The sequence below is a fragment of the Carassius auratus genome, chromosome 36 (genome assembly GCF_003368295.1).
Source record: "Carassius auratus strain Wakin chromosome 36, ASM336829v1, whole genome shotgun sequence".
Lineage (NCBI taxonomy): Eukaryota > Metazoa > Chordata > Actinopteri > Cypriniformes > Cyprinidae > Carassius > Carassius auratus.
In genome coordinates this window covers 19243492-19259125 of record NC_039278.1, presented here as the reverse complement: position 1 = coordinate 19259125, position 15634 = coordinate 19243492, and the positions used below count along the sequence as shown (strand labels likewise).

Below are 15634 nucleotides of genomic sequence, written 5' to 3'. Positions count from 1 at the left end.
ACTAACAATGGGACTGTTTTGTATTTCCCCTCTCAATGGCTTTGCTGTAGTTGAAGCACAGGACAGTAGATCCCCGAAAATCACTTTAGAGCCCTTCTTTGCTGATCTCCTTTCTGTGATCATGAGCTGTCAACATCCCCTCCTCTCCGTCCCCTTGTCCATTGCCTAATTTACACTTGCAGGATTTAAAGCGTCGCCAGCCATTTGCACCTTTGAGGAACCTCCTCAAACACGTTGAAACAATCTCACCCTCACACGCTCAGCCGTGCACCCTCTCGCTCTCCCACACATGCATCTCTGAACACCGGCTCAGTCTTTCCGCTGCATCCTACACGCAGAAACACCGAAAAAAACACAGGCACACATTCTCATTCGCCCCAGAGGACTCTCTTGTGAGCAGTTCCAGGTTGTGTGCAGTGTGTGTCCTGACTCCTGGGTATGTGCCAGATGGAGGCCGAGACCAAGCGTAGGATTCATTACCCAGAGCTTTTTGTTTAACACATCTCCTCCTCTCTCCAAGCTAACAGTAATACTTTATTTGAAAATCAACAATTGGGCTGCAGTGCTTGCTCTTTTTCATCACTGTTATATCACACTGTTGATTTACACGCCAGATGACATATTTCCCATGATTTTGTCACATGTAGCTGGAACGGACAGCAGAGCTATTAAAAATGCTGTGAGTATTCAGACTCGAACTGGAAGAGATCATACAGAGGAATAAATGGCGGATATTCTTTTATGTTTTAGAAGAAAAGTCACCTATGCTCACCAAGGCTGTATTTATTTGATCAAAAATATTGTAAAAACTAGCTGCTAAAAAATTTTCTGATATAAAGTATAATAAATAATAATAAAGGTTTAACGTTATAAAAATAAAAAAGTAATTTGTTTCATATTACAACTGTACAATTACAATACTAATATTTATGTTTAATTTCTGTTTTCAGTATTTATTTATTTATTTTTTTGACAGAAATATACAGGGAGTACATTGTGTAATATTATTACAATTGAAAAAACCTTACCGACCACAAACTTCTGAAGGGTAGTGTACGACTAAAAATGTTGAATGAACATGCATCGGGTTGCTTACCTCAGTGAGGTGAGGGTTGGGGTTGAATCCGCATTGGTTGCACACCATGGAGCGGCATTGTGTGCATGTACTGCAGTTTGGCTGGCCGTCTGTGGTGCCCGTCAGATCTGCGGTCTTGCACACCGGACAGAGCTTTCTGCTGGGCATGGGTGCGATCTGGGGTAAAGAATAGGGCGAGGTGGGAGCGCTGCTTCCAGGAGAGACGGGGTGTCCACCTTTGCTGCTCCCCACATCCACCTGGAGGTTCTTTCCGTGCAGCCTGACCCGGCCCCTGAGGCTGCGTTGGTGCTCCGGGACCCGGGTCCTGCACCTGGCGGACCCCCAGGTTTGGGTCCCATGCTCGGGTCTGTCTGATTGGGTTTGCCTTGGATACTGTGAAAAGAGATTAAAAAAAAGACATCAGAGTGTGAATTAAAGCAGAGGTGTGGCATATGTTTGAAATCAGTGATAGCTGAACACTTTGTTGGATCCATCTGCCCAGGGAGATTTAAAGAGCTTTATGCCTCAGCTTCTTAAAGTTTTTTGAATGAGAATAGAGAGATAAATCAATACAGCAGGGACTTTTCACACTTCTCCAATAAAATGTGAAACTATTATCTGCGGTGACAGGGGTTTCCTCTTCAGATAAGCTCATTTAATTGTCGGAAATGTTCATTCTTGAACTTTGACCTAGAACAGAAGCTGCTTAGTGGCAAAGTGACAAAATGATGGCTATTGTAAATGGTTTGTGAAGAAGACTTCACAACAATACACTGTTCACAACTGACTGTACTACAACAATAAAAAGTATTAATTATTATTATTTCTACGATTAGAATATATTATAATATGATAATTGTTATAATATCAGATATTATTATTAATAATATAAATATCATATTGTTAAAAATAATATAAAACATAATAATAACAATAATAAATAAAACATGTTATGTTTTTCCAGTGTATTGTCATTAATATAAAAAAATATACTGTTGTATAATAATAATGCATGTTTATACAGTAGTCTAATTTTAATTAAGTTATAAGTGTGATTTATTGTCATAATAAATTAATGTCAATTTATTTAATATTGATGTGTTGGTGTCAAAACAATCTGTTTTTGGATTGTGCACTTATGCATTAACCCTTAACTGTCACCCATCCCTTCTGTGGGAAGCCTAAGGTTATTTCACTATTTTACAATTAAATCCTAATCATGACAAACTATAAATCATTGAAAAAGTCTAAGACTCCCAAATAGATATTTTACCTTTTTTTTTTTTTTTGTTTAAAAAAGTTGCCTTTTCCCCATCACACTTTAGAAATCATCAGAAATTATATATCAATTGAAAACTTAAAATGTCAAAATTCATCTTTGAAACTCATTTTAAAATCAGACATTGCATTGCAATGCAAATGGGACATCAAAATCATGTTAAAAACTGTTTTCGTTATGTTAAAAAATGTGAGTGACCGTTTTAAAATAATCAATATCAGTATAGGTTATAAGTTAAGCAAACACCACAAAAAAAATATAATGTAAAACATCAGCTAACAGACAAAAACAAAATAGAAAAACAAATAAGAATGTTTGGCATGAATCAGAAAAAGCAAAATAGTTGGATGACAGGATGCAAAAATGGACCCTGAAGGAGATCTCACAGGTGAAAGAAATCCTTTCAATAGAAGCATTTTAATGCAACTGCTGTTTACTGCACAAACACGCTTTCAACCACAAGAATCTCAAAAATCGGCCACTGACAGTTTGATCACACTGTTGCTGTACTAAATCATGCTGCAAATTTGTTAATGAGCATGTTTCTTTAGAAACTTCTGGTGAAGGTGAGCATATGAGCAGTGAATATTCTTAAGCATATCATCAAAGTTCTCTATTTATTCTTGTTTCACTCATACAACTGTCATTGGCACCTTTCAAACCATTATCAATAAACATTATGCAAATCCCAGAGATGACATGACTAAATCTCATCCAGATGCCTTTATAAAACAATACAATTACTCAAGCTCAGCTGATGCTGAGATGCTGAATGTGTGTCCTGTTAAAAGACGAAATGCTTTAGTATGAATATGAGTCAAGGAGTCTGTCATAAAGAAACTTGTTATGATTGCTTGTTATCAACTTTTTTTAGTCTACTAGTATGTTTTATTTATGATCAAATACACGGTTGTATGACAGCGTTTCATTTGAGATTACTAAACAATATTGCCATTTTCACTGTTACTTTTTCAAGAATATTTGACAAAATCTAGTGGTGCCCTAAACTGATGAAGATAAATACGCAGAATTCATATTTTTATACCATATATATATATATATATATATATATATATATATATATATATATATATATATATATATATATATACACACACATTTTAAAATATAAAAAATTTGTTTAATTAGAGCAGAATTTCTGTGACTCAAAATGTAGAATAAACAAATATTAATTAACTAGTTAAGTTTCTCAAAATAAAAATGAATAATTTCATGAAAAACCATTTTACTAAAACAACAGAGGAACATTTTAGCAGAGCATGTTTACTGTATCATTTCGCTCAGCGGCAGCTGCTTCTTTGAGACAAAACCAGCACACATATGGACATCAATTACATTTTACGGATCCCATGTGTGTTTCATTTTTGCTTCCTCACATATTTTGTCCTTTTCAATTAAGCCTAGTTGCTGAATTTACAGCTGCCTGCTTTCTAACTTTCACTTAAGCTTCTGTCAAACCCTTTCTTGGCATCCTTCTCTCTCTCTCTCTCTCTCTCTCTCTCTCTCTCTCTCTCTCTCTCTCTCTCTCTCTCTTTTAAAGTGCCCAAGTTGCCTATAAAGGCATGAAGTACCCTGTGCAGACTTTCTGCTACTCTGAGGTTGTTCCTCACATGTCAACAGAAGTAATGATTTTCTTTTCTTCTTTCTTCCACAGGCTGGTGCTGGGATTAGCGAGCAATTAGAAGAGTTTAAGCTTTCTCTATGGCCATAACTGTCTCCAAAGAGCTGGCAATCACAAGTGCACGGAGATACACACAGAGAGCCTCAAATGCACACATAAGACATTTTAAAAGCTTACACTTTGTCCGATTCTGAGGAGAAACAAAAAAAGTATGCGAGAACTAAAATAGCAGGTTTCACAGTAACGGAATCAGGCTGAGACTTCCTTGTGTGTGTGTGTGTGTGTGTGTGTGTGTGTGTGTGTGTGTGTGTGTGTGTGTGTGTTTGGAGCTGTGCTTGGATCGCTCTGCTGTCTGTCCAAGAATATTTTCAGCACCTGGTCCATCTTTATATGCAAGCCCTGAAACTGAGACACGGCGAAGCGGGAGAAAAGTTCATTATTTGAGTGTCAGCTTAGTATTCGGTGATGAAATGTAATCTTAGTCCAAACAGGGATGCAAAGTTGCTTCCCAATATTCAATTTACACACTATATTGACTTCAAAACAGTTTAGGTTTAGGTTTACAAGTATTATCTTTTAGCACAATATAATCTTTCAGAATATTTAAAGGTGAAGGGCATCATTTTTCTATATTAAAAGGCTTTCTCCTACCCATGTCAATACGTAGTGAAATATAAGTATGCCATTTGAACAACATCAGATTAAATAAGTAAAATATGCTTATGCTGCATTTAAATGTCAACTCCACTCTTGTACAGTATTTCCACACTTATTTTTCAATAGTGACTAACTGCTAACTGCTTACAATTGAATAGCTTTGTTTCTGTCTTTACAGATAAGCCATTAAATATGCAGAAAGCATGATTAAAAGTTAGTCTAGATTAAATGACTTTTGTATGTCTTAATAGGCAAAAAAGGTTCCTTTGAACTTGGCTCAGTTATACTGTTCAGAGGTTGCTGCTCTCAGCCCAGCTAAGTATTGTGTTTGTCTCAGATGCCTCTACAAAAATTATTTTGCGAGACATAAAAGTAGATGCAAATCAGAGAACTACAGCTCTATAAAAACAATAGTAAAGCATGGGTTATTTGTTCTAAGAAAAATAAAATAAAATAAAATTAAATTAAATTAAATTAAATAGTACTAAAGGAAACCTATGCATATTTTTCCAACAGTAAAAAGAGAGAGGCAGGAGACTGATATCCAGAAGAATCACTACGATAGTCATTTTAAATAGCATACAATGTATACAAATGCTTTAGGATATATTCTCTTTGGCAGAAATAAGCTCATTGACATACTTCAAATAATTTTCATCACACAGTCGATGGTTTTCTGCTGAGGGAATTTCATCATCTCTTTATATTTATTCAAATAAGAAGAGTTATGTACCCAGTACACTCTGAGGTATTGTTAATATCAGTATGCACTGAGTATATCTTAAAGGGGGGGGTGAAATGCTATTCCATGCATACTGAGTTTAGTTGGATTCCCATGCTAAACATGGACAAAGTTTCAAAAATTAAGTTGTTCATTTGAAGGAGTATTTCTGTTCCAAAATTACTACTTCCGGTTTGTCACAAGTTTCGGAAAGTTTTTTTCGAGTATGGCTCTGTGTGATGTTAGATGGAGCGGAATTTCCTTATATGGGTCCTGAGGGCACTTCTGCCGGAAGAGCGCGCGCTCCCGTATAGCGAGGCTGAGCAGCATAGACATTTCACTGATCAGAGCGAGAGCATCGCGAAATGTCACAGAAGTGTGCCAGGGCAAGACAACCCTGCACAGATTACCAAAAAAAAAAAAAAACAGCATTAAGGGACCAGTGGATGGAGTTTATTTTTACAGAGCATCAACGGAGTTGTGCAAGTGTTTGTGTTTGTTCCCCTGCATTCGCAAAATGCTTGTTTTATAAACAAGATCCAGTTTGACACCGGATTTGCACATCGTTTATTTCTTAAGGATAATGCAGTCCCAACGAAAAAGGGTCACGATCGTGTGTTGGAACCGCAGGCGGTGAGTAAAACTGCTTCAAATATCTCTGTGTTGTTAAATTAGCTATCAGCGCGTAAGCACATCAAGTAAACAACATGCGACGTTGTCATCAAACTGCACTTTCCACATGTACAGCTTAAAAAAAAAAAAAAAAAAGACGACAAAGTGGAACTTAGTCATTTTCCAAAACCGCTAAGCAAATATATACAGTTTCAGTACATACCACATAGAGACACCTTTGCTGATGCTGCTCTTGTTAAATTTCAGCCTCTGGATCTGTGTCACAGCTTACAAACGCTCTCAACGCAAAAGCCTACTGGCACTCGTGATTCTTTAGCTCCGCCCACACGTCACGCCTCCAGCCACTCGTGTTTTTCCGGGAAAAATCGGTACAGACTATCTTTCTCTTATAAATATAATAAAACTAAAGACTTTTTGGAGTTATGAAGGATGCAGTACTACTCTATAGGTACTCAAGATTAACAGGATGTTGAGTGAAAATGAGCATTTCACCCCCCCTTTAAATGAAATCCTGAGGCCTAGTCTGAACAGAGCACGCTATGCATTGCCACAACCGAACAACAGGCTACACCAGCTAACTCAACGTCCATTGTCAAAGTCAGACACAGGACTGCTACACAACTACATAACCTTCTAAACTGTAATAATAATTTACAATATTACAGTTTTACTGTATTTTTGATCAAATAAATGCATTTTTGGTGAGAATAAGACTGTTTTTACAGATCCAAATGATCTGAACAGTAGTGTAGCATAGTATACAAACAGGAAACAGTCTATAACATTGTTTGCTAGCATACCCTTGAGGCCTGTCTGTCACTAATAGCTTTACAGATTTAAACTTTGACTGTTAGTAAGCAAAACAAGCAAGGCCTTGGTTATTAACAGGGTGACTCAATACACCATAACTTGTACTTAATCAAGAAGTTATTGTGCCTGCTATGATTGATTGTCTCATTAACTGAACCATGTACTTCTTATAATCATCTAGTGCTCAGGTAATTATTGCTGAATGCGGAAAACAAAGAAAACATAATGGAGCACTGATTAGAAATTTCTACTCTGTGTCTCCATGCAGGTAACCATTGTACTTTTTGTGGTCCTTATATTCAAAAATACATGGCAGAGGTCGATATTTACACATTTCACACTCAAACAATTAAACTTTCTCGATCTAAACAATACTGTTTATCTGCTCAAACAGAAGAACAGCGGAAACAATCCGGAAGGATGTGCAATAATGAATAGCAATTCAAATAAGGAACATGCTATAGACTAACTACTGACTACAGACTAATTAAACTACTGTTTAATATAAAAGCAGTATATATGCAGCATGACATTCTTTTAATCCTAGCATTCTAAACATAATCCTAAACTGGGCAAAATCGCATGTACAAAGGAGCTTAAAGTGTTTCCCCGGACAGGAGTGTGCATTTACTGTAATGCTGTCTTCTCTATGCAGTCCGTAAAGGGGCTAACAGCAGCCTTAGACAGCCATGTCTGCTGGATCAGATTAATTTGGATCCGTAGTGCGGAGCAGTCCCCTTCACTCCTCTCTCTATTGCACAGAGTCTATGTTAACACCTCTGATGAGTCACAGAATGACAGAAGGAGAGTACAGAACCAGTGGGAGTCAGCTCCACATGAGAAGAACAGGCATGGGTGAAGCCTTACAAGCTGAAATCATGTCTCCTCTCGCTCTAGATACAGTCCTGTGAGGAATACTGCACTATACTGTATACTATAACTGTATACTTCTTTGTGGAGTGAGTCCTATACTCCTGTAGTGCATTATCATGTGTGCTTTATGGTGTTAAAGGAATACAAGAGTAAGTTAATCTCAAATCTGAATCATTTTTTCCACTTTTTCCTTCTTTTCTTTGAAAAAGGCACAACTATGGGTTATAGTGAGGCACTTACAACAGAAACCAATGGGGCCGATAAACATTAAAACGCAATAGTGTAGAAACAAGATATAAGCAATATGAAAGTTAATATGCTTTCATAAAAACCTACGTACTAACCTACTTTGTGTGTAAAGTTTTCATATTTAGCAACATTGCCTTGACTTCTAAACCTCATAAATCCAAACAGCCTTTAAATGACTATAACATTGATTATTTAAACATTTTTACAGCTCACAGTTTTTACAGTTTCAAGACAGGAATTATTAAAAGTAATTGTATAACATTACAAAGCTAATTATAACTGATACAGACTAAATCAAATCTATGCATTAATATAATTATTACAAGCATAAAGAAACCCTAACCTAACCATATAAAACAGTTATTATAAAAAAAATACAATAAAATAAATTATATATTGTGGTTGAAATTTTACATACACTTTGCAGTATCTGCAAAACAAAATAAGAGAGATCATACAGAATGCATGTTCTTTTTTAACCACTGACCTGAACGAGATATTTCATAAAAAAGACGTTACACATAGTCCACAAGAGAAAATAAAAGTTGCATTTATAAAAATTCAACTCAATTCAATTTAATTCAAGTTTATTTGTGTAGCGCTTTTTACAATACAAATCGTTAGAAAGCAACTTTACAGAAAATTATGTTTCTACAATATTTAGTAATAGCTTATAAGTGGTGACTGTCCGTTTGTGCACGTATGACAGGATTTGTAGAAAAATGTACAGGTCGTAGTCAGCCAGATGATGAACATTATTAATATTATTAATAATTAATATATGATTCAGTTACACTTGTAGTAATATTGTTAGGTATTTGTATTTGTATTTGTTAGTCAAAACCAATTTTTTAACTAACATTATGTCACAATTGTCTCCTTAAAGTGTATGGCACTAAACTCCTATGTATAGTACTATACTCTAGCATTCACTTCTATACTTTAGTGTGGAGTACTATATGCCTATACTACTGCACTGCAAATCAGACAATTATTACTTGTATATTGACTCACAATGAAGATGTCATGCTGGAACTGTATGGTTTGAAGGCCAGGGGAACAGTGAACATCTAAAGATTAAGAGTTCCTATGATGAAAGAGGTCTAAAATGGGAAGATTTGGCGTTAACCTTTTTAAAATTGGCCTTTCGACATGTGGGCTGGGGTGCATGTCTATATTCTATGTTTTCTTCCGAGGCTTAATAAATGGAACAGTTTAAAGACACTGAGCGGGAGTGTAAAGAGAACGCTAAAAGAATGCCGCAGGCTCACAAAGAACATTTATTCGATTTTTGTGTCATTACAATTCTGGGCCCTTTTATGAGGGTGATGTTTGGGGGCTAAGACAGCGATGCTCCTATTCCATCTGCTGGGAAATAAAGTACCGGATACCGTTCTATCTCTCCATCCATCTCCCTCAATTCTCCTGTCTTTCTCTTCATCCATGTTTCACTAATAGCACAAACAACACCTACACACTCCTCTGGAAAGTCCATGCAAACACACTAATAGCTTCTGGTTCCTCATTTTGGCCGTCAGTCAAAAGAACACATTCTGAGTGTTTGCCATTAAAATTCTCAAACATGTCGACTGTGAAACTAATTTCAAGCTGTCGCTTTCACATGCAATTTAAAATAATAATATACAGTAATAGTATTTTTTTTATCTTACAGACCCCAAACTTTTGAGCTAAATTATATAAATCTTTTATATGAATTCAAAACATAACAGTGCTAAACAACAGGAGACATTCATTTCGCTACAAAAAAAAAAAAAAACGTAAAATGTTGCACAGGGAGTTCCAGGAATACAACTCAACTGAATCTTATTTTAACTGATATTATTTTAAAAAAGAAGAGGTACTGTCATAGTAGTACTATGTTTCTCCCCAACATCGTTTTTTAAAAAAAGCCCAAATGCTGTGAAATGGTTTCAAAGATTGACTTCAGCAAACATCAAACTCTGAAAGCAGTTTTAAAAGAGTTTGGAGTGAAAGAAACCCTTGAGATGATTAGCGCAAGGTCTCGCCTCATCTGTAGGCATCTCACACACTTTGCTAGTGAATGATGAAGTGTCTTGATATGGTACATAAGACATAACACCACTCTGTCAGACAAAGGGCAGATGCAGTCATTTCACACACTGTATGATGGGATGACACTGTACAGAAAAATCTGGACAAATAAGTACATCAATAAAAATATGGGACGTAAACAAGAATAAAAATAAATGTCTGAGTCTCACAATGGCCCATGAGAAAAACAAATGTTTCCCCTGCCCAGGTTGCAATATCCTCCATGGGTTTGTTTTTCCCTCAAACACTCACGCAAGGCTACAACTGTGACTACACACCCATTTCAGAGGTTTAATGATGCTGGTCAGACACAGACAGACTGCCAGTACGTTCAGCAGTAACATTACTGCTCTACAAATGCATTTGTGCATTTCTAACACGTCCAAACAGATTCAACTTTAGCTTATGAACAAACCAATCAGACCATAGAGAAACTCTGACATAAAGAATATAGTCTTACTGTGAGAGGCCTGACAATAAAAAATGACAGCTAGGTCATCCTACTGCAAGAAATACATTTAATTTGCATCACTGGATTGTAAATCGATGTTTCAGGTCGGATACACAGTGTATCTGCACTTCAAAACACTTTAGACACAGTTGTGCAAGATACAAACAAGTCTTTCTTGTAAGACAAGGACGTCTAGCATATTATCTGGTATATAACAATGGGTGTCAAACGGCAGATTGCAAAGAAAAATAATGCTAAAAGCAAAAACTATAAAGGAATTAAACGTATAAGCATGATTCTTTTAGGATTGGAGAATAAATGGGATTTTTAAGTCTAACAGTGGAGGAGGAAAGTCTCCACACATGTTTTGGCGTTGATGTCAAAGGTTGTGCATTCCAAAAAACTTTACAGTATTTGGACACAAATTCATTACTGTAGAGACAAGTCATGTTATAATATTATCAGATCTGTATCAGTGGGTTACAGGGAAAAAGCTAATAAATGCAACTAATCTTATAACTGTGCATCTTTATTGGAAAATAAAAGCTTTTAAAATGGAAGAGGAAACACATTCCAGATGTTTTGTTGTTGATGACAAAGGTTGTGCATCCGATCAAAATATACATTATTTGGGCACAAATGAATCTGTTACTGTAGATGCTAAACAAGTTATATTACCCAATCTATAACTGTGGTTCTCAACCAGGGTGTTGGAGGGGAAAACGCAAATTATATACAATGCAACTAACTCTATAGTTGTGCATATTTAGGAATGGACAATAACTAGTCTTATCATGATCAAGAGAACATTTTTCCCATATGTTTTGTTGTTGACATCAAAAGTCAAGCATCCATTCAAATCTTATTGGCATAAACTCAACTGTTATTGTAGACACAAGTCTACAAATTATCCAACATAACAGTTGTTCTTAACCAGAAGGTTGCAGGGGAAAATAAAACTAAAAGAAATGAATAAAATACAACAAAAACAAATAAAAAAAAGAATCAATATCAAAATGGTAAAAGAAAGAAAATGTAAGAAAAAAATCCTTCCCATATGCTTTGTTGTTGTCAAAGTTTGTGCATAAATCAGATTATAACATTACCCAGACTGTAACTGTGGTTCTCAACCAGTGGTTTGCAGAGGAAAACAATGCTAAAAGCAAATAATATAATGCAACCAACTATTTAATTATGCATATTCAGGACTGGAAGATAAGTTTGCTTTTCAACGTTTAAAATGGAAGAGAAAACATTTCCCATTTGTGGCGTTGTGAACATCAAAGGTTTTGTATCTGTTCAAATTGTATACAGTGTGAATAAAAAAAAGCATTTAATAAAAGCAAATAATAAAATGAAACTCATAGTGTAACTTGAGTTGTAAATAAATGGGATTATCAAAAGGAAATGCTTCCCAACTGTTTTGTTGTTGATGTTTGTCATCTAATCCAAATTGACAGTATTTTCACAGAAATGAAACTGTGACTGTAGATGCAAGAAAAATTATCATATTATGCAATCTATAATGCCATCTTTCAACCAGTAGATTGCATGAAAAACAATGCTTAAAAGCAATTATTCAACAGAAACTAACTGAATTAATCCTGCCTATTTAGAATAGGAAAATAAATAGGCTTATCAACTTTTACAATAGAAGCATGCACAAAACACTTTATATATTTTTTTGTTTTTGGCATCCAAGATTGTGCATCCAAACTAACTTTACAGTATTTTGGCCCAAATTCATCAGTTACTGTGAATGCAGGAGACATGACCTGCCCTCATCCAAAAAGCATCAAGAAAACCACACAGTGTAAAATAAAATACGATCCAGTGAACAATAAATGACTGTGCCAACCATAATGTGCTTTGTGCTATGAATTAGTGGCTGCCAACAGCAAAAAACTATCGTAATTCAAGGGACTTTTTATACAATAAATAATTTTGCTACTGCTCTGGGTTGCCACTTCTTGTCCAATGTAAAATCTGTCCAGAAGCAAAACCACTGGAGAACCACTGCTATACAATATGGAGCCGGAGAGAGAAAGACAGCTAGTAAATTTGCAAACAGCATAAATTGCATCACAAAGTTTGATTAATTCTAAATCTTTAGAATGCAAGGTAATTCACACATTGCATTATTTAAAGATTGTAGAGGGAGATAAGAGAGGGGTGGGGAGGAATTTAGAGAGAGGTAGTGAAAGATTTTCTCTTGCACGTGTAACAGATGAGTCACATGGATCCTCGTCAAAATTTTATCAATTATTAATGCTATAACATTTTATCATGCTTGCACTCTCAGATCTCTCAAGTGTGTTTTACCATGAGATTTTAGTACAAGTGCATTTTGATATCAGCACTGTTAGGCGTGGCTAACAAAGCAATGAATTTTACATCATGTGACTGTAGTCAGCGTTATTAAAACCGAAGCAAACTGAGTTTATATGACTAAACAAGAGTATGGTATGCACCAGATTATCTATATTGCTTTGCTCTATAACCTACCATAGAAGAACCCAGATTCCCATATGCATTTAATATACCACTAACTGCATATGATAATACATTTGATTAATACAAATCTAGTAATATTATCAATCATGCATTCAGATCATTAATCTCCTATTTCCATTAAAGCTCAGAAAATAACATAGATGGCTCGGTTCGGGACAGAACAAGGCTAACAGCGTAGACTGTCTGTACTGAATGGAAATAAGACAACATGACAAAACATTCTCATATGGCTGCTTATATATATATATATATGCTCATATGAATAAAGATCTAGACATCAAGAATGCCAGAGATCAAATAACAGCATATGTTGGTTGATTCCACATCTTATGCATATATAATATATAGGTTTTTAGCTGGCAGCTGGCTTAGTAGCATATCACTGGGTGTATATTATCGGATGTAAAGTGCAATTAAATGAAGGCTGTTATCGATTCTATATGTGCCCAAAAGTGACTAGTTCTTTTAAATGTGATAATATTCGTGTAGCACAAAGCATAGCATTTAATTTCTATAAATATAATTGCTTCAGAAGCGTTTAAATGACTCTCGATACCTGTTCATTCCTGGTCCGTGTGCGGTGCCCATTCCCCCGGCAGGCGCTCCGTTGCTCGGCTTGTGGAGCTGTCCACCGCCCGCTGGTGCTGAAATGGAAGCCGGGGCTCCAGCCGCGGGGACAGCGCCTCCCGGTTGCCCCGGCTGCCCCTCTCCTTCGAGGCTCGCTTCATTCCCCATAGTCCCTCTGAGTGAGACGGAGGAGAAAGACACGATCTGCTGACGAGCGTTTTATAGGGGTCTATTAAAAAAAACTGGGAGAAAACTCAGCGCAGCTCCTCTTCCGCCATCATCACCTACAATCCAGCATCCTGAGCGGAGCGCGCACGCGTGCGCCCAGCGGAAGGGCTCTTCCGAGCACGCGCGGAGCTGGGAGCGTGCAAGAGAACAGTAGCAGGGCGGAGGAGAGGCGTGAACGCGCTTATGTCCTAGATCCACAGTCCTGTAGAATCAAGCCTCGGAAAAAAATGCATAGATTACTGATGGCTTCTAGTTATGTAAAATTAAAAAAGTTAATCTTGATGGCAATTTGTTTATTTTCTTGGATAAGATCTCAACGTCTGGATTTTTACAGTGTTATAAGAATAACCGCATTGTACAGAATTTTAGATTTTTATTTCGGAATCAGAATCAGAAAAGGGCTTTATTGCCAATTATGTTTGCACATAAAAGGAACTTGTTCTGGTGACAGAAGCTTCCAGTACACAAAGACAACAACAACACAAAGATAATTACAAAAAAAGTTAATAAAACATACACATATAAAAATAAACAAAAATTGTACATACAGGTGTGCTATATAGATAGAATAGAATAAGATGTAGGGATGGACTAAGTTTTAATATTTATAAAATAGAAAATATTAAACGTTAAATGTGACATTTGCAAGCAAAAACAACAATATCAGCAAAAGTTGGGTATACATACATAAATATATGTACAGTATATACACATACACTTCAATAATGTCAAAATAATTAACAGACATCATAGGCCGGGGCTAGTTGTCACACAGGCAGCTATCTGAGTAAATAAAAGGTTTCAAATCATCTTTGTCAAGGTTGCATCAGTTACCTCTGAACTAGTGCATCAGAAGCACTCTTAATATTGTGTGATGTTTAGAAAACCTTTGAAGTAGAGAAAGTAAAATATTAAACTTCATTACCCACAGCCATACTGCAAAAAAGGGAACAGATTCTCTGGTGTGATCCAGTGAAAAACAGGATGCCTGCTGCGAGAGAAAGAGAAAGCATGAGCTCAGTGAATAAAGAAAGGCACAGTGCTCTTTCAAAGTCACCAGATATCTCTTCCAAATGGGGAAATTGTCATTTCACACCCAAGCAGAGTTGCTCAAATCATCAATCAGTAAATCAATACTAATTCTGACTCCATCCCAAGCTGTTTCAGCAGACACTAAAAGTGTGGCTGCTATATGCCCTAAAGCATAAATCTCATATTCACCTGCATGGAGGGAATAAAGGAAAATGAAAGAGAGAGAAATGCTTGGAGATCTGCTTGCATTGCAAACAGATTGTGTATACTTTAATGCCTTTTCCTCAAGCTCTTCCACTTACAGACACTACCGTTTGTGTGGGGTCAGTACGATTTTTAAAATCAATAGCTTTATTCAACAAAGATGCATTAAATTGATTAAAAGTGACAGTAAAGACATACATCAAGTTATAAAAGATTTCTATTTCTATATTATTAGCTTTCGTATTTATCAAAGAATCCTGAAAAAAGATGCATCATGGTTTACACAGAAAACATAAATTTTCATATTAATTGAACTGTAACTAACAATATCACTGGTTTAACTGTGTTTTAGATCAAATAAATGCAGCCCTTGTGAGCAGAAGAGATTTCTTTCAAAAGCGTTTGACCATTAGTGTAGATGGACTAGTGGTATCCGCATTGGTCAGGAGAGATTAAGGGTTCATGCGAGTTCTTCAGGGCAAGCCTAGTTTAAAACCCTGAAAGTGGAGGTCAGGTCCTCAGATTGAATGTCCTTCACTGAAAGAAGTAGCAGCAGGCACGTGCACAGGTAGGGCTCAACCTGTGCAGAGCACATGCCCTTTTTGCCCTTACACTCCGAAGTGCCC

At 36.3% G+C, this 15634-nt stretch overlaps 1 protein-coding gene across 1 annotated transcript; it reads right to left on the bottom strand.

The window, feature by feature from the left end:
* Positions 1 to 259: 259 nt before the first annotated feature.
* LOC113055657 (protein bassoon-like) lies at positions 260 to 13879 on the bottom strand. The gene is made up of 4 exons (XM_026222061.1): positions 13534 to 13879; positions 1361 to 1468; positions 1097 to 1286; positions 260 to 328 (listed from the first exon to the last, which is right to left on the bottom strand). The coding sequence occupies exons 1-4, from the start codon at positions 13710 to 13712 to the stop codon at positions 260 to 262; spliced, it is 546 nt and encodes a 181-aa protein (XP_026077846.1). The 5' UTR covers positions 13713 to 13879.
* Positions 13880 to 15634: the final 1755 nt, after the last annotated feature.